We start from the raw sequence: 27,983 nt of genomic DNA, 5'->3' as shown, positions 1-27,983 counted from the left end.
CAAGTACTCTCATCCAGTCACATCTGACCAGGAAAATTATGTCACTGACTGCATTACTTTGCCAGGACTGCGCTAACAAAACACCACAGATCAGGGGGCTTAAACAACAGAATTTACTTCCTCACGGTTCCAGAGGCTAGAGGTTCGAGATCAAGGTACTGGCTGTGTCTTTACCTGGTCTTCCCTCTGTACGTGTCTGGATCCACAGCTCCTCTTTTTAGGAGCTCGCCAGTCAGAATGGGTTAGGGCCCAACCTTGGTACTTAATTTTAACTTAATTTCCCCTTATAACCACCCTATGTGACTGTTCAAATACAGTCACATCCTAGGGTCCTAGAGGCTAAGACTTCAACATGTGAATTTTGTGGGAGATACAACATTGCCCATGACATCAACTTTTACGTCAAAAAATACCTGTAATATTTAATTAAAGTACTTATTTGATTTAATATAAAAGTCACCCTGGATTCCTAAAGACCAAGTCCCATGATAAACGCTTTGATTACCAAGTCTGGCTGACCTTTATGATTAGATTTATGAAAACCACTGATGACTGGTATCCACTTATATAATAAGTAATAAATTATGTACATGGACATACATATATATACATAATTTGTCGTATTTACACCTAGTGGTTTAAAACCTTACGGCAAAGAATTAAACATACTCCATAATGAACAGTAGCTGACAGATACAATCTAAGAAGGATGGGATTTGCTGCTAAAGAGAGAAAGATAAACTAGCCTAGATGAGACAAAGCGAATTTTCACGGACGGGCCACTAGCACTTTCCTACTTGGGTCATACTTTTACAGGTCAGCATTTAGCATTACTGGGGAATCTGATGACTGCTTTGTCTAGGGTCTCCGTTTATTCTGGTGGACTCTGCTTAGATGGCCTTTCCTTCCCCTCTCCCCCTTTCTAAATGCTGCCCCCCCCCCATGCAGGCTGAATCCTCCTCATCATTTAGACTCTGCCTTCGAAAGGAAACCTGTGCAAACCACTCAGGCCAATATCTTACTTCTGAATTTCCATATTACAGTCTTAACATTTATTGGGCACTTAATCGTCTTCATTCACCACGTATTTACTGAGTGCAGACCATGTACCGAGGAGCGCTCTGTTCTAGATGATGGTGATACCAGCTGGGAATAAAGGAGACAAAACACCTGCTCTCACAGAACATTCCAGTAGGTGAGGTGAGGGAGACTAAACAGTAAACACGCGGGACGTGATCGCAACTACTAGGAAAGCAAGTAGAGCAGAGGGAGGACACGGGCCTCCCAAATGAGCAGTCAGGGAAGACCTGTCAGACGGAGTCACCTCTGAGCAAGATGGCACCGTCTGTGGGCACCTGGGCCTGGGGGTGGGTGGCGATGGGGGGCAGTGTTCTGTGCAGAGGGCACAGTAAGTCCAGAGTGGTGCTTGTCCTGCTTAGAGAGGGTTAGATGGGTTCGGAAGAGCAGCTGTGGGTGTGCTTTATCCAGATCAAATTTTTTCTTCGAAGCCACATGAAGGCTTTTGAATTGTAATGTGAGTAAAAGAGTAAACTATTAAAGGGATCTGAGCAGAGGAACAGGTATATTCCTTCCCAGGTTCTGAAAGGATCATTCTGGCTGCTGAATGGAAGTGGAATCTAGGTAGAGAAATAAAGGAGAAGTAGAAAACCTTCGAAAGATGACTAATTGTTCGGGTACAAGGACATGATACCTTATAAGCCTTTCATGTTGTCACGTTGTTGTCATGTTTCCCGTGTACCTGTTACTCCCTGAGGGCAGAGAGCTTACACCTGTAATTTGTGGATGAGGTACAAAACCTATGTTCTGCGAATGCCTAACAGTAGCATTAAACACCCATGATTCGAGGAACAGCATGGCACCATCGAAAGGCTGTCGGTTTCTATTTCTTTAGGAAGTTTCAATTCTCTAAGCCATAGTCAACATTGGTAAACTGCTGAAAACCCCGTCGTAACAAGGATTAAATGAAAACATTTAGCCTGAGCCACCATTTACCGTGGTGCTTCGGGATAAACCTTCATTCCCCCCATTCCAAACACAAATGCCACCCTCTCTGTATAACGCCTGGGAAATTCTGAAAGCTGTACAGAACTGGATGGAGTTTGATATATACAAATTGAATTCATTCCTCTCCTGGGTCTCCAAAGCATGCTCTCAAAAACGCTCCTTCCATATGGGAGTCGTTGCCTTATCATTTTAGCGTCACCCCAAAACAATTCAGCACCGACCCCACCTTGGTTTTTGCATCCCCACATCTCAGTGGCTGTAGGTGTGACCCTAACTGCAGGGTAAATGTTTAGCTTGAGGGCTGGCAGAGCTGTGGAATCTGCATTCTGAGCAGGAAGGGGCCTGGTCAAAACAAGGGAAAGGACGGTGCTGCCGTGGCCACACGTTGAATTATTACGTCGATTCGCCTTCCCCCCGAAGCAGGTAGAAGACGGAAGCAGAGAAAGATACCGTGTGACTTTACCCCATCTCACTGGGATCAAGCAGAGGGAAGAGGGAACCCCAAGGCTCCTCTCTCCATGCGGGTTCAACTTTCTTCACTTGGCTTCCTTGTCACATTCCAGCGCAGGTGCCACCTGCGTGGGCGCCCACGGAGCGCTTGCAAGCTGGGGGGCTGCCCAGGCTCAGAGGCCCGGAGACTGGAAATACGAGGAGCACGCGTCGGAGGATAAGAACACGCCACCCGACAGGCCATCGCCGCCCAGACGCCGTGTTTAGCCGGCAAAGAAGAACAACACTCTTGGAACCGAAGGGCCACCTCAGCAGCGCTCGGGCCCCGGGCCCCGGGGAGGAGAGCGCCTGCGCGAGACCTGAGCGCGCCCCCGCCGCCGGAGGACCGAGGGGAGCGGGGGGCGGGGCCACCCAGCTGCGCACGCGCAGCTGGACACATAGGCGGAAGTGGTCCGCAGGCGCCGGGGATGCGAGCACCTGCCGAGGAGGCAGCGGCCGTGGTGGACGGTGCCGGAGTGGGTGAGGAGGAGAAGCAGGAGGTGATAGCGACGGACCTGGGGAGGGGGAGACGCTCCGTCTGGCTGAGGCGCCTCCCGGGCTGGGGTCACCCTTCTGGGTGACACGCTGGCTCGGGAGTGGACCTGCCCCGCGGGCCTTTCGCCGTGTTTGGGACCCAGGGAACCTTGACGCCGCCCATCTTCATCCTGAGGAGCGAGCGGGAGAGGATGAGTCGGGAGGCTGGGCGGGTGACTCCCGTTTTTAAGGAACGGAAACCTGCTGGCGGGGTTTCCAGGGAGGAGCATGTGCTGCACCTCGCCTTTCCGCCCGCCGGCTGGCGAGAGCTCGCTCCGGCCAGTGTGTGGACTGTCAGACCGAGGCCACCTCCGGAGGGGCCTTGAGGCTATTCGCAGGGCCTCTGGACGACTGTCAGTCGCCCGGGCTCCCCCAGAACAGCGTGTTCAGATGAGGACTACTTCCGGGTTCTCCGTTCAGCAGGGTGCTGTGTGGTACCCTGCTGTCCACTTGCAATGCAACGAGATTATTCTCATCGGGCTCTTAGATTCATGTCATAAACTTCCCCGAGTCGTTCTCAGATACCTCCAGATTTTGCAGCTTAATTCTCTCTCCCACCTTTTTATTAATTTATTTTTAAAGAAATACTGAAAGAAGGCAGAAGGATTTGGTGTGCTTTGTTTTTTTGATGTTGAGCGTATGCATTTCTTTTACAGCAAGATACACTAGAGTTAGTTTTTGGATAAACGTTTTTCTAAATGAATTGGGATAGTTTGAGCCTTGGAAGACAGAGATACAGTGTTTGAAAATAATTTAGATAGGTGTTACCTGTACCCAACCTCTTCATATGTCTGTTAAATCCTAATTTTAGTTTTCTCCCGTGGAAAAAAGAGTAACCTTCAAAAATTAGCACACAGTTTATTGAACTTTGTGCAGTGAAGTGTGTTCAAAGAAATGGGACAGGATGTTGTTTTTCTCTGTTTTATAGTGTTACTCCACAGGCCATGATAAGTATTCAGAGTCCAGTTAATCTTGATATAACAGCAAGATTCGTTTAATTGCAACACAGCATGTGGGAAAATACGGAATCAAGTTTTTTCAGGCTACTAACACCATAATGACCTATTTTCCTCCTATTCTACCTTTTTGTAGTGGGAGACTTTTCATGTAAAGGTTGGGAAAGAGTAGATTAAGAAATTAACTGACAAGTTGCAACAGTAGTCATTTTAAATCAACGTTGTCACCACTCATTTATTTTTAAATTGCAATATGTGCTAGAAATGCTACCATCTTATTCCATTTTAGCAGTTCTCTGCAACTTCAGGTAACTAAAGTTAAATGTCTGTGTTGACTTTAGGAAGAGACCTCAGCCAGTGATTCAGACCTGTGTGTTTGTTTGTTTGTTTGTTTTTGTACATTAGCTTCAAGTGTTACATGAACTTATAAATTAAAGCAAAATGTTAATTATTGCTGAAAGCGGATTTTAATTCTGTGCTTGATTTTTTTTTTTTTCCTGCACCACAAGGACATTAGACCAAATTCTTTTTTTTTTTTTAAGATCAATTTCCTTAGATGGTGGTTAGAATCCATCCTTAATGCCTGAAGTGGAAGGGAGATAGCAGACATTCAGGATGACCGTCCCAGGGTGTCACAGTGTCATCCTTCCTCCGTCACACCTCCGGAGGGGTCACACCTGGCCAGCGATGTTCTGGTCAATAAAACGGCATTCTCAAGGCAAAGCTTTTTGTAAGGGCAGGTCTTCGGGTGCTGGTGCCTCAAGTAAGCAGAGGAAATTAATTTATTTCCGTCTTCATTTCAGATGCTTTGTGGGAAATTTCAGTAGAGATGTCAGTACTTTGGTACAGATGTTCAAGAAGAGACCATGCCGGAGGGGTGTGACTGCATGTCTGGCGCAGATCTGCAGCTTCTAGGATCGTGAATAGGTGTGTTAGAAATAGCAGAGTGTTGGAAAGGAGCACAACACTAATGGTGATGAAACAGTGTTTAGTAAAGTGCAGTAGAGGCCTTCATGTAATATCCTAACTTTTGTTGGGTGCTAGAGCAGCCCACGAAGGTAACATCCTCTCTTCCCTTAAGGATTTCATAAACTTGGAGTTCCCGTCGTGGCGCAGTGGTTAACGAATCCGACTAGGAACCATGAGGTTGCGGGTTCGTCCCTGCCCTTGCTCAGTGGGTTAACGATCCGGTGTTGCCGTGAGCTGTGGTGTAGGTTGCAGACGCCGCTCGGATCCCGGGTTGCTGTGGCTCTGGCGTAGGCTGGCGTCTACAGCTCCGATTCAACCCCTAGCCTGGGAACCTCCATATGCCGCAGGAGCGGCCCAAAGAAACAGCAAAAAAAAAAAAAGGATTTCATAAACTTGTAGGAGAGGCAGACATAAAAGCAAAGAAGTTACATCATTATGATTTAGATGTTTGTGAAAAATAGCAAGTGCCCCATGAGTCCAGGGATGAACCAGTTTGTCATTTACAGGCCTTTAATCAGTGTAGCATTATGAATTATTATAGAATTCGTGTTGAGCAATGTGAGAGAGGGAACAGGGGGAAAGGAGATTTTATACAGGCTAATCTAGGGATCTCAGCAGAGAAGGTGGTGGCTTAGTGGTAGGGTTAGAAACAGATTTTAGATATATGTATGGATATAGTAGCGTCCACAGGAAACTTGGCCAAATAGAGAATGTGAGGAAAGGGAGAATCTCAGCTTCCAGCTTCTTTAGCTTGTGTTTCGCAGTAGTTACTGTTAAGTGAGGTTGGGCACACAGGAAGAAGAGCAGGTTTCTTTTGAGGGAAAGTAATAGAGGTGTCACAGAAGCATTGGAAAATACGGTCAAGCTCTCAGGAGAGAGGTCTGGGTCGAAAACCCAGGTTCATATTTCCAGCCACACATCAGAGAGGCGACTCCACTTCAGCAGACCATGTCACCCATAGTTCTAAAAACTGCAATAATGACAGCTACTATTTATGGACCGACCTAATTGTGTGACAGCCACTTTTACATTTATTTCATATAGTCTTAAAGATCCTATGGTAAGCACACATTATGACCCCCCCTTTAAAGATGCACATCTGATGTTCAGAAAAGTTAAATAGGAATTCCCGTGGTGGTGAAGAGGAAATTAATCCGACTAATATCCATGACAATGCAGCTTCGACCCCTGGCCTTGCTCAGTGGGTTGCAGGGAGCTGTGGTGTAGGTCGCAGATGTGGCTCCGATCTGGTGTTGCTGTGGCTGTGGTGTAGGCCAGCAGCTGTAGCTCTGATTCGACCCCTAGCCTGGGAACTTCCCTATGCCAGGGGTGTGGCCCTAAAAGACAAAAAGACAAAAAAAAAAGTCTTAGCAGAGATAACATTAATTAAATGTAGTGTGGGAAGCCAGAACGTTGTACAGAAGAAGAGGAAACAGGCAAAGGAAAAGAAATACAGTAAAATTTCTTAAAAATCACACCTTTTCTGTTTAGAAATATGGCAGGTATCCTGTACAGCAAATGTTCCTTGATGCCTGTGTGTGATTGTTAGTTACCGGTTGTATCCAGAGCCTTGAGTCCAAGTTTAAATTACTGAAGGGGGCCCACTTAATCCCTTTAAGTCAGCAAACGAGAAGGGATGGTGAAGCAACGATTCTGAATTCTTTTCCAGAGGAGAGGTCACTGTCAAGATCATTTTTATCCATCCTCTTTCCTCAACTAGAATCTACATTTTAGTTCCCACTGGGACTGAGGCAGACAATGGTCTTTTCTAAGAAGTTTTCTTAATAAGTTTATGCTGTTCTTTAATAGTTATAATTTGTCACTCTTTCTTCAGCTCTCACACAGCAATTATCTTTCAGTTTATATAAATCCAAGAAAAATCGATGGCCTTCCATGGAGCCTTCATGATTTTTTTTCCACAAATAACAAAAACTGATGTGTTTTTAAGCTTTTTGCAAACCCAAGGACTTTTTTCTTTAAAAAAAAAAACAGCTTTATTGGGAAATAATTGATACAAAAAATGCACATGACCAGTAGATGCAGTCTGATGAGTTTGGGATGATTTGGGCATATGCATGCACCGAAGATCCCATCTCCATAATCAAGCAATAAACCTATCTATTGCTTCCAGAAGGTTCCTTGTGATCCCTTTGTGTGCATAGGTAGGCGTGTTTAACCTGAGATCTACCCTCTTAAAAGTTTACGTGTGCACGATACCACGTTGCTGACCAGAAATACTGTGTAGTGGTGCTTCTGCGAGAGAGCTCTAGAACTTAATCATCTGATGTAACTGAAACTTTACCCATTGAACAACTGCCAGGGGCAATAATTTTCTCTAAAGAAAATGTTTTCTTTTAACCTCAGAGATGCTATTGCTAAAGCATAGTATCCTTCCTGTAATCTCTGATAAATTTAGCTTTTTACATAACTTGTAGTTGTCTGACTTCATTTTAAAATGTCATTAGCAAATAAATGTTACCGTTATCTTAGAAGCTAAAGGAGTTTAGATTGTTGTTTACTCTTCTCTGCAATGAAAGATTGATTTTAATGTTGAAGACATTATGCCTAACACCCATACTGTGGGCTTTAAAACTGCTATCCTCGGTACAAATAAAAATATAATAAAAGCACGTTTACCTGTTTGATGAAATAAACACAAGGTTAGCTTTTGGTTTGTTGCTATGGAAGTAAGAATGGTGTATATTGGAGCTCCCATCATGGCTCAGCAGAAATGAATCTGACTAGCATCCACGAGGATGCAGGTTCATTCCCTACCCTCAGTCAGTGGGTTAAGGATCTGGTGTTGCTGTGAGCAGTGGTATAGGTTGCAGACTCGGCTTGGATCTGGCATTGCTGTGACATAGGCCAACAGCTACAGCTCCGATTGGACCCCTAGCCTGGGAACGTCTATATGCCATAGGTGCGGCCCTAAAAGACAAAAAAATTTTTAAAAAGAGAGAACAGTGTATATTTAATTTAGTGGTATATTGGTCTTTATCAGGCGAAGATAAATTGTTTGGTTGATTTAAGCTTGAATAAGAGCATTAATATATTAATATCCAGGGAGAATGACTTGTATAATTTTCAAAACATGATTTGAAATATTGTCTGGGGTAGGGTATTTACTTTATGGTCTATATATTTTGCTCAAATTACTTATTTCCTGCTGCAGGACTTGGCTCAGCAGACAAAAGAAAAACTGAACAAAGGAGAGGAAACCAACAAACATCACGCTGGAAATACTGAATGCGGCAGAATAAGAACAATGGATCTCAAGTTCAACAACTCCAGGAAATATGTTTCTATCACTGTCCCGTCCAAAACCCAAGCAATGTCACCACACATCAAGTCAATAGATGACATTGTGGTGCTTGGCATAAATCTCAGCAGATTTAACAAACTTACTCAGTTTTTCATATGTGTTGCTGGAGTTTTTGTATTTTACCTAATTTATGGATATTTACAGGTGAGCAAATTAATTATTTCCTTTTACTGTGTTTATATATTATAAACTTTTACCAATTGAAGTCACTGTGGGCGCTGCTAATAGTTTGGTCCAATGTATTTTCCTTTGTGGGATAGCAAGTTTATTCACACATTTGAGGGTTTGAGTAAAGCAGTAGAAAAGGGTAAAGAGTAATTCAACCCCTAGCCTGGGAACTTCCATATGTCGTGGGATCAGGATATTAGAATTAAATGTTTTACATGGGGGGAGGGGAACAGGAGACAATCTTTAAAAATTAAAATTCCAAAAAAAAAAAGCACTGTTATGTTTTGTAAAAGGTAGGTAATAATTGCAGCTGTATGTTAGTTTTTAAAAGAAAATGACTCAGGAGTTCCCGTTGTGGCTCAGCGAAAATGAATCTGACTTTTATCCGTGAGGACACAGGTTCGATCCCTGGCCTCGCTCTGTGGGTTAAGGATCAGGCATTGCCATGAGCTGTGGTGTAGGTCGAAGACACGGCTCAGATCCCATGTGGCTGTGGCTGTGGTGTAGACCGGCAGCTGCAGCTCCAATTCAACCCCTAGCCTGGGAACTTCCATATGTCGTGGGCACAGCTCTAAAAAGACAAAAAAAAAAAAAAAGATTCAAGTATTAATTGGTGTTTTGGAGCATAATTCCCACATAGAATTGCGTGATAGCACAAAAGTCATATTCCAGCTCACTCTTGATTCCTCAAGCTCAATGAGAGGTCATTTTGCGAAAAAGATCAGGCTGTTGTCTCTTTTTCCAAGGGTGTCTCTCAGTCACTCGTGTTCTGAAGCACCTGCTGTGTTCTCAGTCTCCTCATTCTTGTTGGTTTCCTCTTCTGTTCCAGCTTTGCCGGAGCTTTATTTCTCTGTGGTTTTTGCCCATGCAAAACCTTTCTGATGTTTCCACAGTTTGTCTCAGAGTTACATTGTGTTGTGGGATAGTTGTATGTATTTGACCAGCAGTAAACCCCTTGACCTTCCAAGACATGAGCTGGATGGGTGAGGATCCAGGCTAGTATCTACAGACTGTTTGAATGGGGACTGATATTATCAACCATCAGCTCATTAGTGCATATTTTTAGCCATTACCATCTTTCCTTTTCTCTGCAACTTCCTAACACGAGAGCATCTTTTGTAATTCAGGAAAAGGAAAGTGGTGTGTTTTCTTAAAACACAGACAACGTTACCAATATTATTTAATGAGTTAGAGTGATCTTAAAAATTACTGTACTCTTTTCCATTATCTTATAGAGATGAATTATAAGAGTATAAAGGAGAAAATAGAATTGTAACTACTCCTTAACTTTTTTTGTTGTTGTTGTTCTTTTTAGGGCTGCAACCGCAGCATATAGAGGTCCCCAAGCTAGGGGTCGGATTGGAACTGTAGCTGCCGGCCTACACCACAGCCAGAGCAACAAGGGATCTGAGCTGCATCTGCAATGTAAACCACAACTCAGGGCAATGCCGGATCCTTAACCCACTGAGCAAGACCAGGGATCAAACCACAACCTCATGGATGCCAGTCAGATTCATTTCTGCTGAGCCACGATGGGAACGCCTCCTTAGCTTTTAAGAATGCTATAGGGGGAGTTGCCATCGTGGCTCAGCAGTTAAGGAACCTGGCTGGCATCTGTGAAGAACGCATGTTCGATCCCTGACCTCACTCAGTGGGTTAAGGATGCGGCATTGCCATGAACTGTGGTGTAGGTCGCAGACATGGCTTGGATCCCACATTTCTGTGGTCCTGGGGTAGCCTGGCGGCTACAGCTCCCATTGGACCCCTAGACTGGGAACCTTCATATGCTGCGAGTATGGCCCTAAAAAGACAGAAAGACAAAGAAAAGAAAAAAAAAGAATGCTATAGGGAGTGTTGGCGTGAAACAACATGAATTTTAAAATCTTAATACTTATGATAGTAACTGAGTTTCCCACTAGAAGATGAATAAAAATTCACGTATCACAGTGAAGAACAATACAAGATAGTAAATTTTGTCAAATGTTGGAATTTCTTGTTGAGAAACATCTTTTTTCTTTCGAAATACCATCGTTACCAAATGGCTTGGGAGCAAAGTTAGCTATTTTAATGGAAAATGAATTAGAAATTTACAAATTTCATTAATTTCTTTCTATTTGATAAATCAGATTTTAATTTACAATAATATGAGTGTGCAAAGTTTCTTTTAAAATTGATAAACATTATAATTACAACATGATCACTTTTGTGAGACCTGGCATTGCTCCTACAGCTTATATGTAGTTACATATTAAAATAGTTTAAGGAAAATGTTGGGGTTTTGTAATAAATTTATCGATATAGAAAGTGAAATATTTATCTGAACACCAAGATATTAATAAAGCTATTTTTATGTTTTATTGTTCATAAACCAGAAAAGAAGATAACTTAAATACTTACTTGAACATGAAATCTAAATTTGGAGAATTAAACAGCATCCTAAATATACAAAATCAATTCAGGGTCTTTTTAGAGGTTATGTTTAATTTTTCTTCGAAAATAAATGTATCCATCAATTTAATCTTAAATTTATTTCAAATACAGCTGAAATACACACACACACACACACACAGATAGTGGCTAGATTGAGTTGTTCAGTTAAGCCAGGTTTTATTCGAATATTTCCTAATATTTCTTAATATGGAATTTCCATATGCCGCAGGAGCAGCCCTAACGAAAAGCAAAAAAAAAAAAAAAAGTTTATTAACAATATAAATGTTATTTCTTGACATAATATTATGTTTAGGAAGAGTAACTATTCCCTCTATAAGAAGTTTTATATAATCTATGGCACAAGAAATTCCAAAAATTAACTAATTATCAGTTCGAACTGATTATATTACTAGAGGAAAACAGGCCTGAGATAACAGACTTCTAAGGAAATATGCTTTTTATGCAGTCCATGAGTTCTGGAATGAGCTCCCTCCCTCCTTATTTTGGGTGACTCTTACATTTGGTCTTTAAAAAAAAAGAAAACAGCGTGAGATGGGGTTCCCGGCTCACTCCCCCCCTTCCTGTCCTAGTGATGGTCATGCCTGAGTGTCTGCTGTCACTTGGTGACGAGGCCCCCTCACTTCTCTCATTGGACCTCTTAGAGAGAGGCCTTGTGATTTGGACGGGTTTTTTGCTTTGTGGCGGGGGTGAGGCTTGGTTTCTTTTAAAATGCTGTGCTTATAGGAAGTCATTGTGAGGAAACTGGTCTGCCCCTTGAACTTACCAGTGTTCGCCTATCTCCTGACAGGAATTAATATTTTCAATGGAAGGTTTTAAGCCCTATGGCTGGTACCTGACCTTAGTGCAGTTTGCGTTTTACTCCATATTCGGCCTAATAGAACTTCAGCTCATTCAAGATAAAAGGAGAAGGTATGTGGTTTGTTTTATCTTTTGGGCATAAGGAGTATATTATATGTAAAATACGTTTTGTATGAATAAAACATTTAATACCCACGCATTTTTACTAGTATAATGAACTTATTAAAAATATTAAATATGGTATTTCCATTATACAGCAGAAAAAGTGGTATCCCTTTAAGTGTAATGTCATCAAATGAGAAAATGTTGCTTACGCTCAACTTGAGGTAGATATTCTTAAAACAGGAGAATGTATTTAGATGTGCGTATATGTCTTTATAATGGAAACAGGTGTGATTAACCCAAGACCCGTGGTGTGAAGCATCAATACCTATTTTTACAGTGATTTTTAAAATGCGTAGTTAATGCTTTGTGAGATGTATTCCATTTAACGCCATCATGTCTATAGTCGCCAACAGTAGATGTCGCATCCTTAGACATGAGAGAAATTTCGTAATGTGCTTTTTCATCAAGACGAAAAGAGTTTATATGACAGTACCTTTTAAATCAATGACCACCTAGGTCTGAGAAATACCTTAAAATATTTTTTTATGGCATATCGAACCCCATGCAATAAAAACCTAATCTCTTAATGTATCAGAAGGTGGTTGGGAATTTGAATATAACATTTTCTTGGTAAATGGAAGTGTGGTTATCCTGTCATGTCAGACCCGAATATGTGACTATTTCGTGTATATATTAGACACTTTAAATGTAATAAGGAGCTATAATATTAACATTCTGTCTTCACTGATAGAAATGTTTAATCCTTCAAAGAAAATAAAAAATTTTCCCAGCTACTTTTTTTCATAAATGTTTTTGATGTTTCTATGAAAGTAACATTTTAAGTATTTAAATCAGTCACCAGTGTTTCTTCATGGGTCTAATTTTACCTCTCAGCCTCTCTATTGCCAATAACTTACTGTAGCAGTGGTATCAAAAATGTTTGAATCTGAGGATGTCTTCTTCGTTAGTTTCATGTCCTGAAACCTTAAGACGTAGCCATAGGTGACAGAATAGAAAGTAATTAAATGTTTCTGTCAAGACTAATACATATGGAAGCCTAACAGTTCATTATGTTTTGCAAACTGCTGGATCTCCGATTGCTTCTAAAGTAGGAGAACCTAATGCAGTGCTTATTAAATTAAAAAACACAAAGAAGATGTGTCTTCCGTTAACTTTAAAAAAGATACAACTCCCTCTCAGCTTCCAAAAAGAGGTGGGGAGTGAGCCTCTAGCCCTGTTTCTCCCCCCCCTTAAAACACGTGACTGTAACGTATTTAAAGTCATTTGTGTTTGATTTAAACGTAAGTGAAGGAATTAGGTAGGAGAATTTATGGATCTAGGATAATGAAATTCTAAATTGGATACTTCATTCCAAGGCGCATGACAAGCTTTTTTTTTTGGTTTTTAGGGCCGTACCTGTGGCATATGGAGGTTCCCAGCCTAGGGGTTGAATTGGAACTGCAGCTGCCGGCCTGCACCACAGCCACAGCAACGCAGGATCCAAACCACATCTGCAATCTACACCACAATTCAAGGCATCACCAGATCCCTGACCCACTGAGCAAGGCCAGGGATCGAACCCGTGTCTTCATGGAGGGTAGCTGATTCCACTGTGCCATGACGGGAACTCCCTACAAGCTTTTTTAGAGAAAGTCTTTAAAGATGTATTTCAATGAAAATGTGCCCAATCACATATTTCTGAATTTATTTCTGAGTAAACATCCGTCTCTCAGTTTCTTTATGTGGCACTACTCTTTATACCTTTAATTAGTCAAATTCTTTGCTTAGTTTTTCTTTTTTCTTCCTATATTGTATGAGTACTTGTGTACTTGAAAGATTTAAAGCCAGAAAACATGGGTTTGAGTCTTGTTACTGCCTCTTATTAGTTCTGTCCATACCAAATTCTCTCTGACTCAGCCTGGGGATCAAAGGTAGTGACGTGGCATGGAGCACATTCTAGAGCGGGATACCCTAAATCTACTCCTTGTTTTTCGCCAAAGATTATCTTGTAACCCAAGTGCTAATTACTCTGTGTGAGTTTTTAACAAAGGAGATTATCTGTCAGATTGGTTTCGAAGGGGTTTTTAACGTTACAACTTTCCCACCGTATCTAAAGTAGGAAGCAGTTGGGATATTAAATTACAAAGCAGAAACGGTGAGAAACCTGGAGGCAAGATGGTGAAAGCTAGCTCCCCTTCACCAGTGAGAAAGCAGAGCTGGAGGAGAGCTGGGATTTCCAGGACTCATGCCCCAGGTTGCTGTCAGAGTTGGCGCCTTCAGCATTTAGGTTTTCTGAGTTCCAGGCTGCTTTTCTTTCTTCCTGTGCTATGTGCTGCTTTTCTAACCGAGATTTTCTGCTCTTGGGAGTCTTCTGACGTGGGTTTTTATTTTCCGGCCCCTGTTTGCACCTTACGGATGAGGAAAGTTGCTTCCTGTGACTGAGAAGCCTCCACTGCGGTCCCACCGAGTGTCCTCCCCCACGGGGAGGGGAGAAGCCAGCAGCGTCTGTGCACTGATGCCTGTGGGCGGGCCCAGACCTTTCCACTGGATCCTAAATGTTGACCTCTGCCTTAGTAGTTAGGTAGAAGCAAAGGTCTCAACATTGAAATGCTAAGTGGAAGTGCTGCATTTTAATTGAATTTTTCTAGTGCATTATTTCGCTTTGCACCTAGCCATCTAAAAAAGGTGGAGGAATTTTGTTGCCTTGATTTGAACATGAACACAGGTCCCCAGATGGAAACTAGGTCTGAGAATGCCACCTCGTCTAATCAGAAGAACAGTACTTTCACGTGTCAGCCACGTCGACGTACGGGAGTATTATTTTAAACCACGTTAACTGTCTACTCTGGTTAAGCATGTGTCCACAGTCAGAGCTCCAAATGCTGAAGCTACCAAAGCAGGAATCTCCTTTAGGAAATCCAGGTAGCACCCAAAGGAGACAGTTTGGGATCATGAAGAGAGAGTCAGATTCCTCAGCCGAAAGTTGATTCTTTCAACATTTTATCCAGTACAACATTAGAGAGGAATCATAAGATATCGTGGTAATAAAAATCATGTCGAGAGTTTTAAACCACCCTGTACGTTTTCTAGAGAAATTCTGCTCAGATGATTAGGATGTATTTTTCCTAATGCTAGATGGAAACATTAGGAAACAGTCAACAATTTAGAAGTTAAAAATTAGCTAAGGTGCCCTTTACCATTATAGAGGCCAATGTTTTTTTTTAAATCAGTTTTTTTTTTTTAATTTGGTCAAGATGGGTTTTGTAAGTAGCTAGAACTACTGTTAAAAAATCTTTTACCAGCCTTTATACTTTCAGTAAGAATCTCAGTAGCTCTAAAATAGTGATTTTTCACACAGTTGAGAGTTCTCATTTATGATTGATAAAATAAGGGTACACTATTTTTTACCTACATTCCTTTATACAAGTCAAGAGTGTTGTAGCTTTAAGAATAGCGATATTTTAGCAATATTTCTAGAAGTACTAAACAGAAATTAGAAGAGTAATTGGACATTTACACATTGTAAACACATTCTCTTACCATAGTATGAGTCGGGTCCCAAAATGAAGATTTTAAAAATTGTCTTTTACAGAATACCAGGAAAAACCTACATGATAATAGCTTTTCTAACTGTGGGTACTATGGGGTTATCAAACACTTCCTTGGGCTACCTGAATTATCCTACCCAAGTCATCTTCAAGTGCTGCAAATTGATTCCTGTTATGCTAGGAGGAGTTTTTATTCAAGGTATAGTAATGATATATTTTCATACTGTTTGAAACTAATAGGGTATGTTATGGCATCTGGCATTAGGAAAAACATTAGAATTTTTAATGAACATTCTAGGTACTGTTAACAATTCTGAGTGAGATCGCATAAAAATCAGGCATTGTAAACACACTGATACGTCTCTGGTATACCTTAGCATCTGAAATCAGTAATTCGGACTCAGGGAAAAATAAAATTAATGTTGTTTTATTCTTTTAATCTGGAATCGACTACATTTCCAGAAATGCCATATGCACATATTTAAGGCTTAGCTCAGAAGGACCTGGAAAGGCCTTTTTTTGTTTTTTTCAATTCTTCCTTTTTTTTGTTTTTTTTTCCCCCACTCTCCGGGGCTCTGCTGTCTATCCCCGTTGTACAAATGGACGATTCTCATGTTGAAGTAAGCTTCCGCTAAAGCCAAGTATTTTTTTACCCAACTCTGCGGATGTGGACTTCCTAGAGCCCCAACTAAATTCCAAGCCCTGTGAGAGCAGGAGTGAAAGAGGAAGCCATCCGGTGGAATAAGCTGCGGAACAAGTTTTTGTTTTGTTCACACGACTGCCACGAGGAATATTCATGTTTTGATAATCATTAAAGTTCTTATAGCCTGACTTCACTTCATGCAGTATAAGCCTTCCCCAGAGAAGTTTTTCAAATGAAAATGTGCATGTCGACTACTTCACGTATAATTTCTGGGTAACTGTTCACACAGGAAAGACTAATGATCTCAATCCCTATTAAAAATCACATTTAACATCGTAACTGACTTGGCCCGTATATTTCTTTACAATCCTTCCGAAAAGTCATACAACGTGATTTTATTATTTAACTTTGGATGTACTAATGTAAATTAATACTCACCAACCTAGAAGTTATCTGATTATATGGTATTTGCAAACTCAGTAATTACCCTGGTTGCTTTAAAAACTTATGACCTGTTAGAAAATGCATGGCCTTGTGTTTCACATAAAGTAAAAGGGGCGCTCGTTGCCACAAACTTTTTAAATGTCGCATTTACTTAGCATCATGGCAGATGAAGAAGGCTCTCGTATCTAACTTCTAAGGAAGGACAAGCTGGTGCTCTCACTAGTAATTTAATTGTCAAAAGCCCTCCTGGGACTGTCCCATGCCTGGACCTACGTGCTCCGCATCATTTTTGACACTGGATGTGAAAAGCCATCCTGCCTCTCCTTGTTTAAACACGTAGATCTAAAACTGCTGACTGGACATCTGCCTCATGAGGTTGACTTAACAATTATCCTACACAGGAAAGCGTTATAATGTTGCCGACGTGTCTGCTGCCTTGTGTATGAGCCTGGGCCTGATATGGTTCACCCTGGCTGACAGCACGGTTGCACCGAATTTCAACCTCACAGGTAAGGCATGGAATTGGTTCTTCCTAGATGGTGTAGGCATTTTGGTTTAAAGTGAGAATTTTTACAAATTGTACGAATTTTAGATGATGGTGTAGCATCTGTGATTCTCACATCTTACATAAAGCTTTGGGACTGTGCACATGAAATAGAGTAAAAATATCAACTCTGGAACAATCACAGGCGGTTCTCGTACTCTTCTTGTGTTTTAACATGACAAGAGGCTGCTTGCCTGGTCAGAGTCTTCGTTATCAAGTATGTGATAGATTAATTTCTTATAGGCTGAATTGGAAAAATACACATGAATTAAGGAGAATCACAGCAGTAATTGTTAGTCTCATTTTCTTTAAAAAAGTGAAACTTTCCATTGTTTTTGCTTAAAAAAGGCAACTGTGCTGTTCCTTAATATTGAACCACGTAATATAAATGTAGCCATAACCTCAAAGTGCAGCAAGTTTCCACCATAAACGCTTCCCTCATGCTGTGCCATGCGGAATTTTACAAATTAAATTTAGAGCTTTTATGAGCAAAAGAGGTGTTAAAGAATGTTTAAAGATAAGAATAAAGAATATGTGTTGGAATCTTGTTTTTATTCGAAAGATCTTACAGAGAAATTGTTTATTCTGTGTACAGTATTATCGTTCTTAATCTGTTAATTTCACTTACACGATTATTTTAGTATTGTCCCATTTTCTAGCCTGACATCTGACAAAAATAATTCCTTGAAAGGAACTCTGAGAGAATTGGGGGGGGGGGGCGGGGAATAAAGCAAAACAAAACAACAGAAACAACAGGAGAACATACCGATACTTTATAATTAAAAAGAATCCATGAGCACTTATCACAGTCCCTGATCTGTAGAGTGTATTAAATAAAGGAGATTAAATTAGCTAGGATTTAAGCTGGTTATTTAAGATAGACATAAATAAAACTTGGGATGTATGGATTGCATATTGCAGAATTTAGTTACTCAAATAAATGTCCTCCTTTAAAAGAGTCCCCTTAGGATGCAAGTCGTATATTTCCATGCCCTTGCCACTGTGCAGCACAGTCTCGGGAAGCCTCTGAATAGCCTCTGAATAGCCTTTCAGGAGCAAAGATGTTGTTTTCTGGGTCTCCAATAATAGCATGTCTTTATCTCTCAAGGAAAGATTTGTATTTGAAACAAGGAAAAGAGCATATCAAAATCAAGTATTGTTTATGAAAAATGTATATTTATATAATAAGTGCCAAAGTTAGATGACAAGCTAAGCTGAAGAATATGTATGAAAACTTGAAAATTCTCAATTAGGCGAACACATATATGCATTTATTTTTCTGCTACCTTTTATTGCTTCTATATTTTTAAAAAAATAGAAAGAAGAAACTCCCTTAAATCTCATCAGACTCACAGGTGTAACCCAGGCAGCCCTTTGTTCGGTCTGTAAAGCACCATGCCTGGTGGCCGGTGTCTCATGAACACCGGCTTCTCAGGTACACATGTGTGTTTTTTGTGTGGATCTTGGAAATCATAGGGTCTGCCTGTTCTGAGAGCAAAAGAGGAAGTGCAGAATTTTAGTTCAGACCCATACTCAAAGAAGAAGCCTTGGCAACTGTATCATGTTTATGTTTTAACAATATAGGTAGTTTTTTTATGCTTTCCCTCTTCATCTGATTGTTTGAATTAACTGACTACTACTCATCCCATTAGATCTTCTAAGAATCTCTTCTGTGTTTGTTTAATGCAGTGTTTCTTTCAAGCATATAATCTCCTTTAAAAGCAGAACAATTGTTTGACGTGATAGTAAAACCCAAGGTGACAGTGTTAATGCAATTTACTGGTGTTAGTTATTGTTTTAATAACATCACCTTCATGACCGTTACAGATGGGTGTAGATAAAAATACTAAGCTCACGGAGCACATGTGCTATAAGGTCTGCTTTTGTTTTTGTTTTTGTTTTTTTTTTAGCCCAATTAACTTTCTGGTCAGTCTTGATTATCACTCACATGTTTAAATAAGGAGGTTATTTTTTGTCTTATGCCTTCCTGAAGGTGTGATCCTTATTTCCCTGGCACTGTGTGCAGATGCCGTCATTGGAAATGTCCAAGAGAAAGCTATGAAACTACATAATGCTTCTAATTCAGAAATGGTAAATACTCAGTGCTTTTTCTTCACATCAGACAGACTAAAAAATGATGATATACTTACTTGCATGAAATAATTATGGTGTTCCGTACTTGCGTTGCATTTTTAAACTGGTGTATCATTATTGTTTTCCTAAAAGTAAATAATTTAAATATTATAAGAAGGTAAAAAGTGAAAACCTATTACCACCGCTAATACCTTATTGCAAGTATGTGATAAATTTTTCCATCTTTGATTTATGGAATTTTTGGCATTTTAAAAAAAAGTCCAGAGTTCCCATTGTGGCTCAGCGGTAACAAACCCCACTAGTATCCATGAGGACGTGGGTTTGATCCCTGGCCCCACTCTGTGGGTTCAGGACCTGGCATTGCCATGAGCTGTGGTATAGGTCACAGACGTGGCTCAGATCTGGCATTGGCTGTGGCTGTGGGTATAGGCCGGCAGCTGCAGCTTTGAGTCAACTGCTAGCCTGGGAACCTCCATATGCCACAGGTGCGACCCTAAAAAGACCACCCCCCCCAAAAAAAAATCCTTTGTTCTTTGTCGTTATATCATTTTTCTCCTCTCTTTGTATTTGGTTCATTTAGAAGTTTGTGATTTGTATGTGGTGTAGTTTATTTTTTCCTTCATGGGTTCTGGCTGTATATTATGATTGAGAAGGGCTTTTCCAGCTCTTAAGATTTAAGAGTATTATGCACATTGCCTACTAGCTTTATAATTTGTTTTTTTTTATTATTATTAAATCTTTGATCCAACCAAAACTAAAAACTTCTTTCATATGGCTACCCATTTGTCTCAGTATCATTTGTTGAATAATCCACTCTTCCAACTCTTATTTTAAATGCTCTCTTTTATCCTGTCCTACCCTAATGTAAGGGTCGGAATTGTATTCTTTCAAGTTCATTTCTGCCCCAGAACCATATGATGACAGCAGCTTTATCACCATACATTTACCATCTGTTAGGACTAGCCACCCTTGTTCCTTTTGTTTTTCAGAATATTACCACCCGTAGTTATTCTTGGGTGTTCAAATCCCCAAATAAACTAGAAATCCCATTGATACTGTGATTGGTATGGCTTTGAATTATAAGTTAATTTAGGGAGAATGGCATCTATGCACTTGATTCTTTCAGTCGAAGAATAAGGTATGACTTTCCTTTTATTCAAGTGTTTCCTTTAAATGTCCCTTATATTTTAAAGTTCCTTCTTATAAATCCAGTTGTTTTTTTTTATTGGCGTTATTGTTAGGTTTTTTATCTTTTTGCTGTTACTACTGCAAATAATGCTTTTTTTCAATATACATTCTAACTGGTTGGTATTTTTACATAGGAAAGGTGTTATATGCATGTGTTTGTATTAATTTTCTAGCCAACCACCTTGCTAGACAGCATACAAGACTGGTCTTTCCTAGCAGACGAGGGCATCTTTGCGGAGTCCCTAGGAACATGGGAACTTTAATCTTGGTCCGGAGTTTTCCTGGTCATCATCACCTTTTTAGATAAGGAACAGAGCAGAGAATCAAGGAAGTGTAGTTAGAAGGTGTATTACAGTAGGCTCTGAACTAAGATAGCCTTAGTGCTGTGGTAGCTTTATTAGCTCTCCCATGGGGAAGATGACTTAATCTCTTTAAGTTTTCGTTTCTTAGTTTCTCCATCCACACATTGGAGAGCGGTGCTTACGAGTGCCTGTCGCTTGTATTGGCTGTGAGCAACGGAGTAATCCATAGATAGAGCGTGATTAGCACGGGACCTGACATGCAGCAGGTGCCTAAGGTTGAGGATGATGCGAACTCTGCTTATAAGCAATACAGAACACTAACGAGCCAGGATAGAAAGCTTGGTGGGAAAATTGGGAAATTAAGCAATGGATGTGCCATATGCTGCTTATTTTATTTTCTTTGTGTTATAATGCCTTTGCAAACTTCATGTTTGGGTTTTTTCATGTTTAACAAGTAGTTTTGGAGTGTCTTTGTTTTGTGTATGTTTTTGGGGCCTCTACATCACAATCCAGTTTGAGTCAGTAATTAAGCTCTAGGCAAAAAAATGAAGAATTAGGCAACCATGTGTGATGCGATTGGTACTGCTGTGTTCATTGTGCATCAAATAATGTGCAGTGTTATAAACAAGATCAACCATCGCTTCCAGAAAATTGGGCCATATTGAAAGAGTAGTATTACTTTTAAAATTATTTCTTCTACCAAATTTAACTGACTAGATTACTTGAGCCAAATATTGAAAATCCATCATTTCCCACCTTTGGTTTCATAGCGGTTTTCTTCCCCTTTACTTTCACCTACTCCAGGTCTTGTATTCCTACTCCATTGGTTTTGTGTACATTTTATTGGGATTGACATGCACTAGTGGATTAGGCCCTGCGGTAACATTTTGTTCAAAGGTAAACACTAATTACATTTTTTAAAATAAACATCTTCCATTAAATAGTTTCTTCTGTATTTCTAATTCCCCTTGTTCAGAAAGGCTGTATTTTATGTAATTTGATCATTCCTTTTAACACAACATACGTAGATCAGAAGTTATTTCAGAAATGCAATGATTTATATTTAAATTTATTTTATCCTTGCCCTATCCTCTAAGTTTATTTTTAATCTACTCATAATGTAGAAGTTGGGGGGTTTTAATCTCTTCCTTATTTTTCCATTAAATCAGAACTAAATAAGAATCTTTGCTTGACTGAATCGTTGAATGACTTATTGTTGCTCAAGAAGTTGATTAAAATTTGCAGTTTTATTTCATTTGTAATACCTCAGGGTTTGTTTTGCATTTTTCTAACAGGCTTTTTTATATGTTTCAGAATCCAGTTCGGACCTACGGTTACGCTTTCCTTTTTTCCCTCACTGGGTATTTTGGAATCTCCTTTGTTCTGGCCTTGATTAAAATTTTTGGTGCACTGCTTGCTGTAACAGGTAGGAATGAAGTACTTGCTTCGATTCTGAAATAAGCATTTAAATTTGCTCTGATACTCTTTTCCAAAAGATAAGGGCAGCATCTACTCCTCGGTAAAAGGAAAATTGTCATATTTCACCAATTTATTCCTTGGCTTATGGTATTTCTTTAAAATTCTAAAGAAAACGATGTTTGATCTTAATTTCTTAAAGGTTGAATTTTAAAATCAAATATATGCATTTTCTAAATAGTAACTTAAAGACATTAAAAGACCTTTTAGGAGTTCCCATTGGGGCGCAGCAGTGACAAACCTGACTAGTATCTGTCAGGATATGGGTTCGATCCCTGGCCTCACTCAGTGGGTTAAGGGTCTGGCGTTGCCGTGAGCTGTGGTGTAAGTCGCAGATGTGGCTCGGATCCTGAGTTGCTATGTCTGTGGGGTAGGCTGGCGGCTGCCACTCCTCTTCAGCCCCTAGCCTGGGAACTTCCGTATGCTGCAGGTGCAGCCATCGCGGGGGGGGGGGGCGGGGGGGGGATAAAGACCTTTTAAAAAGTGTGACCAGATGAATACCTTCAAGGAAAAATATTGTGGCTAGTCATGTTTAATTTATAACTGAAAATTACAGTTTTGTTACACTCATAATAGGACGGGTATTTTGAAGTAAAGCTCTTTGGACCTTCCACGTGTACACTTTCTGGGGCCTCGACCAGATCTGCTTCCCTTTTCGCTAAGGATGGTCATGCACCTGCTCTGCAGGGCCTTTGCCTGACGTGTTTGTCTTGCTCTGGAGGCGTGAAGAGTGCATGTGGGGGCTGCAGGGGAGGCCCAGTGAAGAGGGCAGCTGACCCCACGTGCTGCCTGGTATAGTTTTGCTGAAAGAGCAGCCCCCTGACACATACTCTCAGCATCTCCCCGCTGGAGAGGCCCCTCCGTGGAGCCCAGGACTGGAAGCTGTAATGCAGAGCACGGTGTTGGGGTGTCCGAGAAGGCGGGGCCCGGGCCCAGCGCTGACCTTTGGTGACCTGGAGGGACCTGAGTCCCTCCGCTGCTCTCGGTTTCTCTTTTGTGAAGTGACTGGGGTTGGACAAGATCGTGCCCCTCAGAGCTCTGCGGAGCTGGATCCAGAAGGCACACACGCATTGTAATTTCTCACGGTGTTCGAGGAACATGGGCCTGAAAACCAAAGAATAGATTAAACAAATGAATAAACAGCCCTCTCTTTGTAAAAGTGCATTTGCTCCCTAACTGTTCTAGTTGCCTACACATGAGGCTTCTTTTTGACGTTTGCACCCCTAGTGGTAGATAGAGGGAGCTTATCTGGAGATCAGGCCTGGTCAGTAACCTCCTGAATCCTCTCAGGCTGTTACAGACTTTGCTCGGGTTTCAGCGTCGCTTGCAGGATACTCACTGTTCCAGAAGGGTCTGATGTCCATCTGTGCGAGCCCTGTGGTTGGTATAAGGAAATGTGAGATGCCATCCTTTGTCCGGAAGGCGCGGGCAGGTTCTCTTTCTCTCTCGTGTGAAGAAAATCCAGAGATGCTGAGAACACCAGCTAACGTGTTCTCAGCACACACCCTTAGTATGTGCTGGGTGCCATGGCAGGGGTTCTACTTAGATTCATGCTAACCTCACAGCGGTCCCACAGACGAGGCACCACCCTCGTCCCAAGTTACAGATGGATCAGCTGAAGAAGCCCGGGGAGGTTAAGTGACTGGCCAGTAAGTAAGTTGCAGATTCAAGATTCCCCCTGAGGCATCTGGCTCCAGACCCACCTTTTAACCCTGAGCTGGTGTGGTGGCTGCAGCTCACTAGGAGCTTTATCCGGCTCTGTCCCTCTGCCGTCTGCGTCCTCATTCTGGGCAGGGCGCGGGGAGAAGATAGGGACACACCCTTCTCTTCCCAAGGCCTTCCCAGAAATCACCCTCCTGCCACAGCGCTTCTGCTCACGTTTTGTTGACCAGGCATAGTCCTGTGACCACCCCTGGCTGGAGGAGAGGCCTGAAAGGTATCCCAGCTCAAAACAGGGGTCCTTTTATCTTTTTCCTTTGTAGAAGGAGAAGCAGATTTGGGGAATCGGGCTCCAGAACAGTTTCCTCGTTTGTGTTCGCTCCTTCATGCTTTGAACATCCAGTGCGGGAAGCCCTGGCGTCTGGGCTGTGAGGATGCCTGGGACAGGGAACCAGGCAGGGCACGCGGTCTCGTGGGGGACGGTACCCAGAGCTCCGGCTGGGGCGAGGGCGGAAGGTTTCAGGCCTGTCATCCCTGCCTTGGGACAGCCAAGGGGACTGTGGAGGTTACTCTCGGTCCTGTGCCCTCCAGTAGCATAGCAGGACGTCCTTTAGTGCGTGTGCCGCTGTCAGAGACTAACCCCAGCCCTGCCTATAGCTCATCTCATCTCCCTTGGAAAGCCTTTCTTCCTGCCAGGCCGGGCGCCACGGCTCTCTGCAGGATGACGTGCCACTGTGCAGCACGGCCGCCTTCTGGTACCACCGCAGTTAAAACCTCACGTCTGCAGCCCTGCTAGCTGTCCCCTCCATGCAGCGGGAGCCGTGACTTTCTGTTTGTTTGTGTTCGCCTCTGTTTCTTTGGCACCTCACAGGAGGCTCTGTAAATACTTGTTAAGTAAATGATTTCCAAAATGTTGCCAAGACAGTAGGCACAGTCTCAAACCAACCTTTTTCTCCCTACAGTGACGACGGGAAGAAAAGCAATGACCATTGTACTGTCATTTATATTCTTTGCCAAACCCTTCACATTTCAGTAAGTGCTTTTTTAATTCAGTAAGTTTCTCCAATTTTAGCTCCTTTGTTTCCCATTTTCTCTTCAGTAGTTGTAGTTTCTTCATAAAGAGTCTTTTTCCTCTTGACCCAAATTTATCGATAGGTCTTCTGCTAGTTCATTATTTCGAAGAAACCGTTTTGTACCCTTAAGTTGCCTAACAAGTCCCAATGCACATGCGACCCTGTTTCCAAATAAACGAATGTGAGTGCTGTGTTGAGATTAAGGGGTTCCCCTTGCCCTGGTGTAGACATGCGAGTTAGATGTCTAAGTATATATGTAAGCATGTGTGTGTGTGTGTGCGCTCGTGTGTGTATTTTTATTGTGTATTTGCTGCCTTTTCCTGTAGAAGATTTGAGGTAGACATGTATTCTGGAACTTGCACCCTAATGATTTTCTTACCTTGTGGCTTTTTGTGGAAGCTTTCACTTTTAATTACTGTCTAGTATGTTTTTAAAGTTAGCATCATTTAAACTTACATTGGTTGGTATTTGAGAAGATTCAGACTTAGAAATTATCAGCGTACACTTGTCCCTTAGAATCCACAGAGTTCTGGCTCTAGGACCCCAGTGGGTCCTGAAGTCCAAGGATGCTCAGGCCCCGTAGAGTCAGCCCTCGGTGTCTGCAGGTTCCGCATCTGCACGGACAGAGGGATGACTGTGTATTTATTGAAAAGATTTGCATATAAATGGATTTGTGCAGTTCAAATGTACATTGTTCCGGGGTCAGCTGCATAAGCTTAAAGGTAACCACAAAAATAAATTTCTGTCAGTGAACATTCGGTCTGTCTACGGGTTCTGTAGCTGCAGCTTCCACCCTCTGCAGGTCAAAAGTATTCACGGAAAAAAAATTCCAGGAAGTTCCGAAAAGTAAAAATTGAATTTACCATGCACTAGCAACTATTTACGCAGTGTTAGTCATTATAGTAATCTTCATAGATTATAAGCAAATGCTCTGCCATTTTATTTAAGAGACTTGAGCATCCACAGGTTTTATTATCTGCTGGGGCGGGCGTGGGGGCCATAGAACCAGTCCCCTGCTGACACTGACAGCTGTGGTGTTTGTTGTCTATAAGTTGGTGTCTTCTTCTGCATGTGCTGGCTGTTCATTGCAGTAATCTAGGCCAATTCTCTCACTTTCTCAGGACGAGCCCCTTCTTATCTCTTTATATTCAACTAGGATAATCAGTTGAACTGCTGAATTGAATTCCCAAGACGGTCACTGGCAGATTTCCGTGCCCAGCACTCTAAGTACACTCTTGAGGCTTTGGTAGAAGTGGGACTTCAAATTTGCCATTATCCTCAAAACTCAAACTACATTTAGTATTTTGTAAAATACTTTTTGTAAAAAAAAAAAATATATATATATATGTATGTATGTATTTATCATAAAAAACATGTAATTCTGTCTAACCTAAATATTATTTGTAAAATAAAATACTATTTTATTGAAGAATTACTGTGAACTCATCATCAGATTCTGCAGTTGATAATTGTTCCTCTGATATTGCTCTTTTTTTCCTTATTTCATTTTCTTAGGTATGTATGGTCTGGTTTGTTAGTTGTCCTTGGCATATTTCTCAATGTCTATGGCAAAAACATGGGTAAAATAAGACTGCCATCCCTCTGTGGTCTGACGAGCAAAACCATGGACGCGAGAGAGTCAAGAACATTGGCACAAACTGTATAGGCAGTGATGCGTCCTGTTTGTGAAACAGAATTCTAAGGGGACAGTCGTCAGTTCATGAACTTTCCAAAAGGATTGCTGTGCGAACCGAAGGATCTAAAGGCACATGCTCCGTCTGTGGATGGATTTTACACATGGCGTTGGCCTTTCTTCAGACCCTTGTGTGTTTGACTCCTGAAGCGCTCAAGAGCTCCACACCTGACACACCTTGGAATAAAGCATGAATATGAAGGACCGATTCTTACAGCCTGTTGAAAATTTCACTGGAAATGGACCATGTTGCAAGACTACATAATTATGACATATCAAAGAAATTGATATGTAAAAGCAGACTTTTTTTCATTCCATTTCGGTGGTGTTATTTAAATCGATTCTCTGTTGTAAGAGTGAACTGATGATTTAAAATCCAGAGAGCATAACTTCATTATAAATAAAATGATTCTGTGATTTTTTTTTAAGAATGTATTTGATAGAATTTTGTTATGAACAGGGGGCGTGAAGGTTGAATGTTGCTACGAAGAGAGGAAGTAAATTTTACATACACTTTAAAACGTAGGCTTTTCTCTGCTCATTTAAAAGTATTCTTTGGAGAAAACATGCTGTGACTTTCCTGCGGGATGTAGGCCCTGGAGTAAAAAGCAGTCGGCCTCCTGAATCCTGGAAGTCTTTCTCACAAGACAGATTTCCTACCCTTCATCAGAGGTGCTACAAGATCTAATGGTTTTCCGTTTTTGAATTGAAGGGAAAAGAACTGGTGTCTTAAATGATTATGAAATAATAAAGCTGTAGGTTTTCCTAAAAGTAAAATTTAATTTAGCAACGAAGATGAAATAGGATAAATTCAAGAAACACGAGTAGATTTAGCAAATTTGCACAGTGTGTCGCAGGGTTTTGAGTCGAAACTCAGAAAGATTTTGGCCTTGATTTTTTAGCAGTGAGTTTTAGAATTGCTTCTACTGTATCAAAAGTCATATTAATTTCCATTTTCAATGTAAGTACTGTTAGCTGAAGCAGCTCAGTGTCTATGCTCTTGGTGATACCACTTATATTTGGTGAGTATGGTGTGTTTAGTATATTTAATCATAGTCTTAAAATTCCAGTGTATTCTGATGGCAACCTTATACCTGTTATGTGCACTTGTGGGTATCACGGAGCCCATGAAAACGTAAGGATTTAGCCCAAGAAATTCTGATTTTCATTAGCCATATTAAATAAAATACTGTGGGGCATATTTTGAAGTGGAAGGAATGTTAATTTGTGCTTCATTCTGTTGCCTTAAACTCTTAAGACCATGAGGATTAGTTCTTTAAAAAAAAAAAAAAGTTAATTTCCTAATAGTATAATTTTAACTTATCAAGACAACCTTTTATGAAGCCCATACTTACCTTCCTAGTTTTTTTACTTCCTACCCATTACCAACTCCTCATCCCATTCACCCCACCCCCCTTTTAAAAAGTTTAGCACTTGCTTCAAAATCAGTTTGCCAGGCTAACCATTTATATACACCATTTCCTTGTTTTACCTGCTGTCAG

The 27,983-nt window shown here is 41.1% G+C and overlaps 1 protein-coding gene across 5 annotated transcripts; it reads left to right on the top strand.

The window, feature by feature from the left end:
- Nucleotides 1-2,874: 2,874 nt before the first annotated feature.
- Nucleotides 2,875-27,695, top strand: SLC35B3 (solute carrier family 35 member B3). 5 transcript variants are annotated; one of them, XM_047795302.1, is made up of 11 exons: nt 2,875-3,014; nt 4,808-4,931; nt 8,146-8,439; nt 11,702-11,823; nt 15,410-15,564; nt 16,854-16,961; nt 18,990-19,087; nt 21,385-21,477; nt 21,895-22,006; nt 24,678-24,747; nt 26,304-27,695. In XM_047795302.1, exons 3-11 carry the CDS (start codon nt 8,239-8,241, stop codon nt 26,452-26,454), a joined length of 1,110 nt encoding a protein of 369 aa, XP_047651258.1. In that variant the 5' UTR covers nt 2,875-3,014; nt 4,808-4,931; nt 8,146-8,238; the 3' UTR covers nt 26,455-27,695. The 5 variants fall into 5 exon arrangements, with proteins under 5 accessions (XP_047651258.1, XP_047651256.1, XP_047651257.1 ...); XM_047795303.1 differs by having other exon boundaries at nt 2,905-2,994; XM_047795300.1 differs by lacking the exon at nt 4,808-4,931 and having other exon boundaries at nt 2,902-3,014.
- The last annotated feature ends 288 nt before the right edge of the window (nt 27,696-27,983 follow it).

The sequence above is a fragment of the Phacochoerus africanus genome, chromosome 9 (genome assembly GCF_016906955.1).
Source record: "Phacochoerus africanus isolate WHEZ1 chromosome 9, ROS_Pafr_v1, whole genome shotgun sequence".
Classification (NCBI taxonomy): Eukaryota; Metazoa; Chordata; class Mammalia; order Artiodactyla; family Suidae; genus Phacochoerus; species Phacochoerus africanus.
Note: the sequence above shows the minus strand (reverse complement) of the source record. Positions and strands in the feature narration are given on the sequence as shown.

Bases quoted from the DNA above. Each gene is read 5' to 3' on its own strand.
- SLC35B3 (XM_047795300.1), top strand. From the start codon at position 2,943: ATGCGAGCACCTGCCGAGGAGGCAGCGGCCGTGGTGGACGGTGCCGGA. The intron at 21,478-21,894 runs GTAAACACTAAT...TATATGTTTCAG, and splicing joins CGGTAACATTTTGTTCAAAG to AATCCAGTTCGGACCTACGG. The intron at 24,748-26,303 runs GTAAGTGCTTTT...TCATTTTCTTAG, and splicing joins GCCAAACCCTTCACATTTCA to GTATGTATGGTCTGGTTTGT.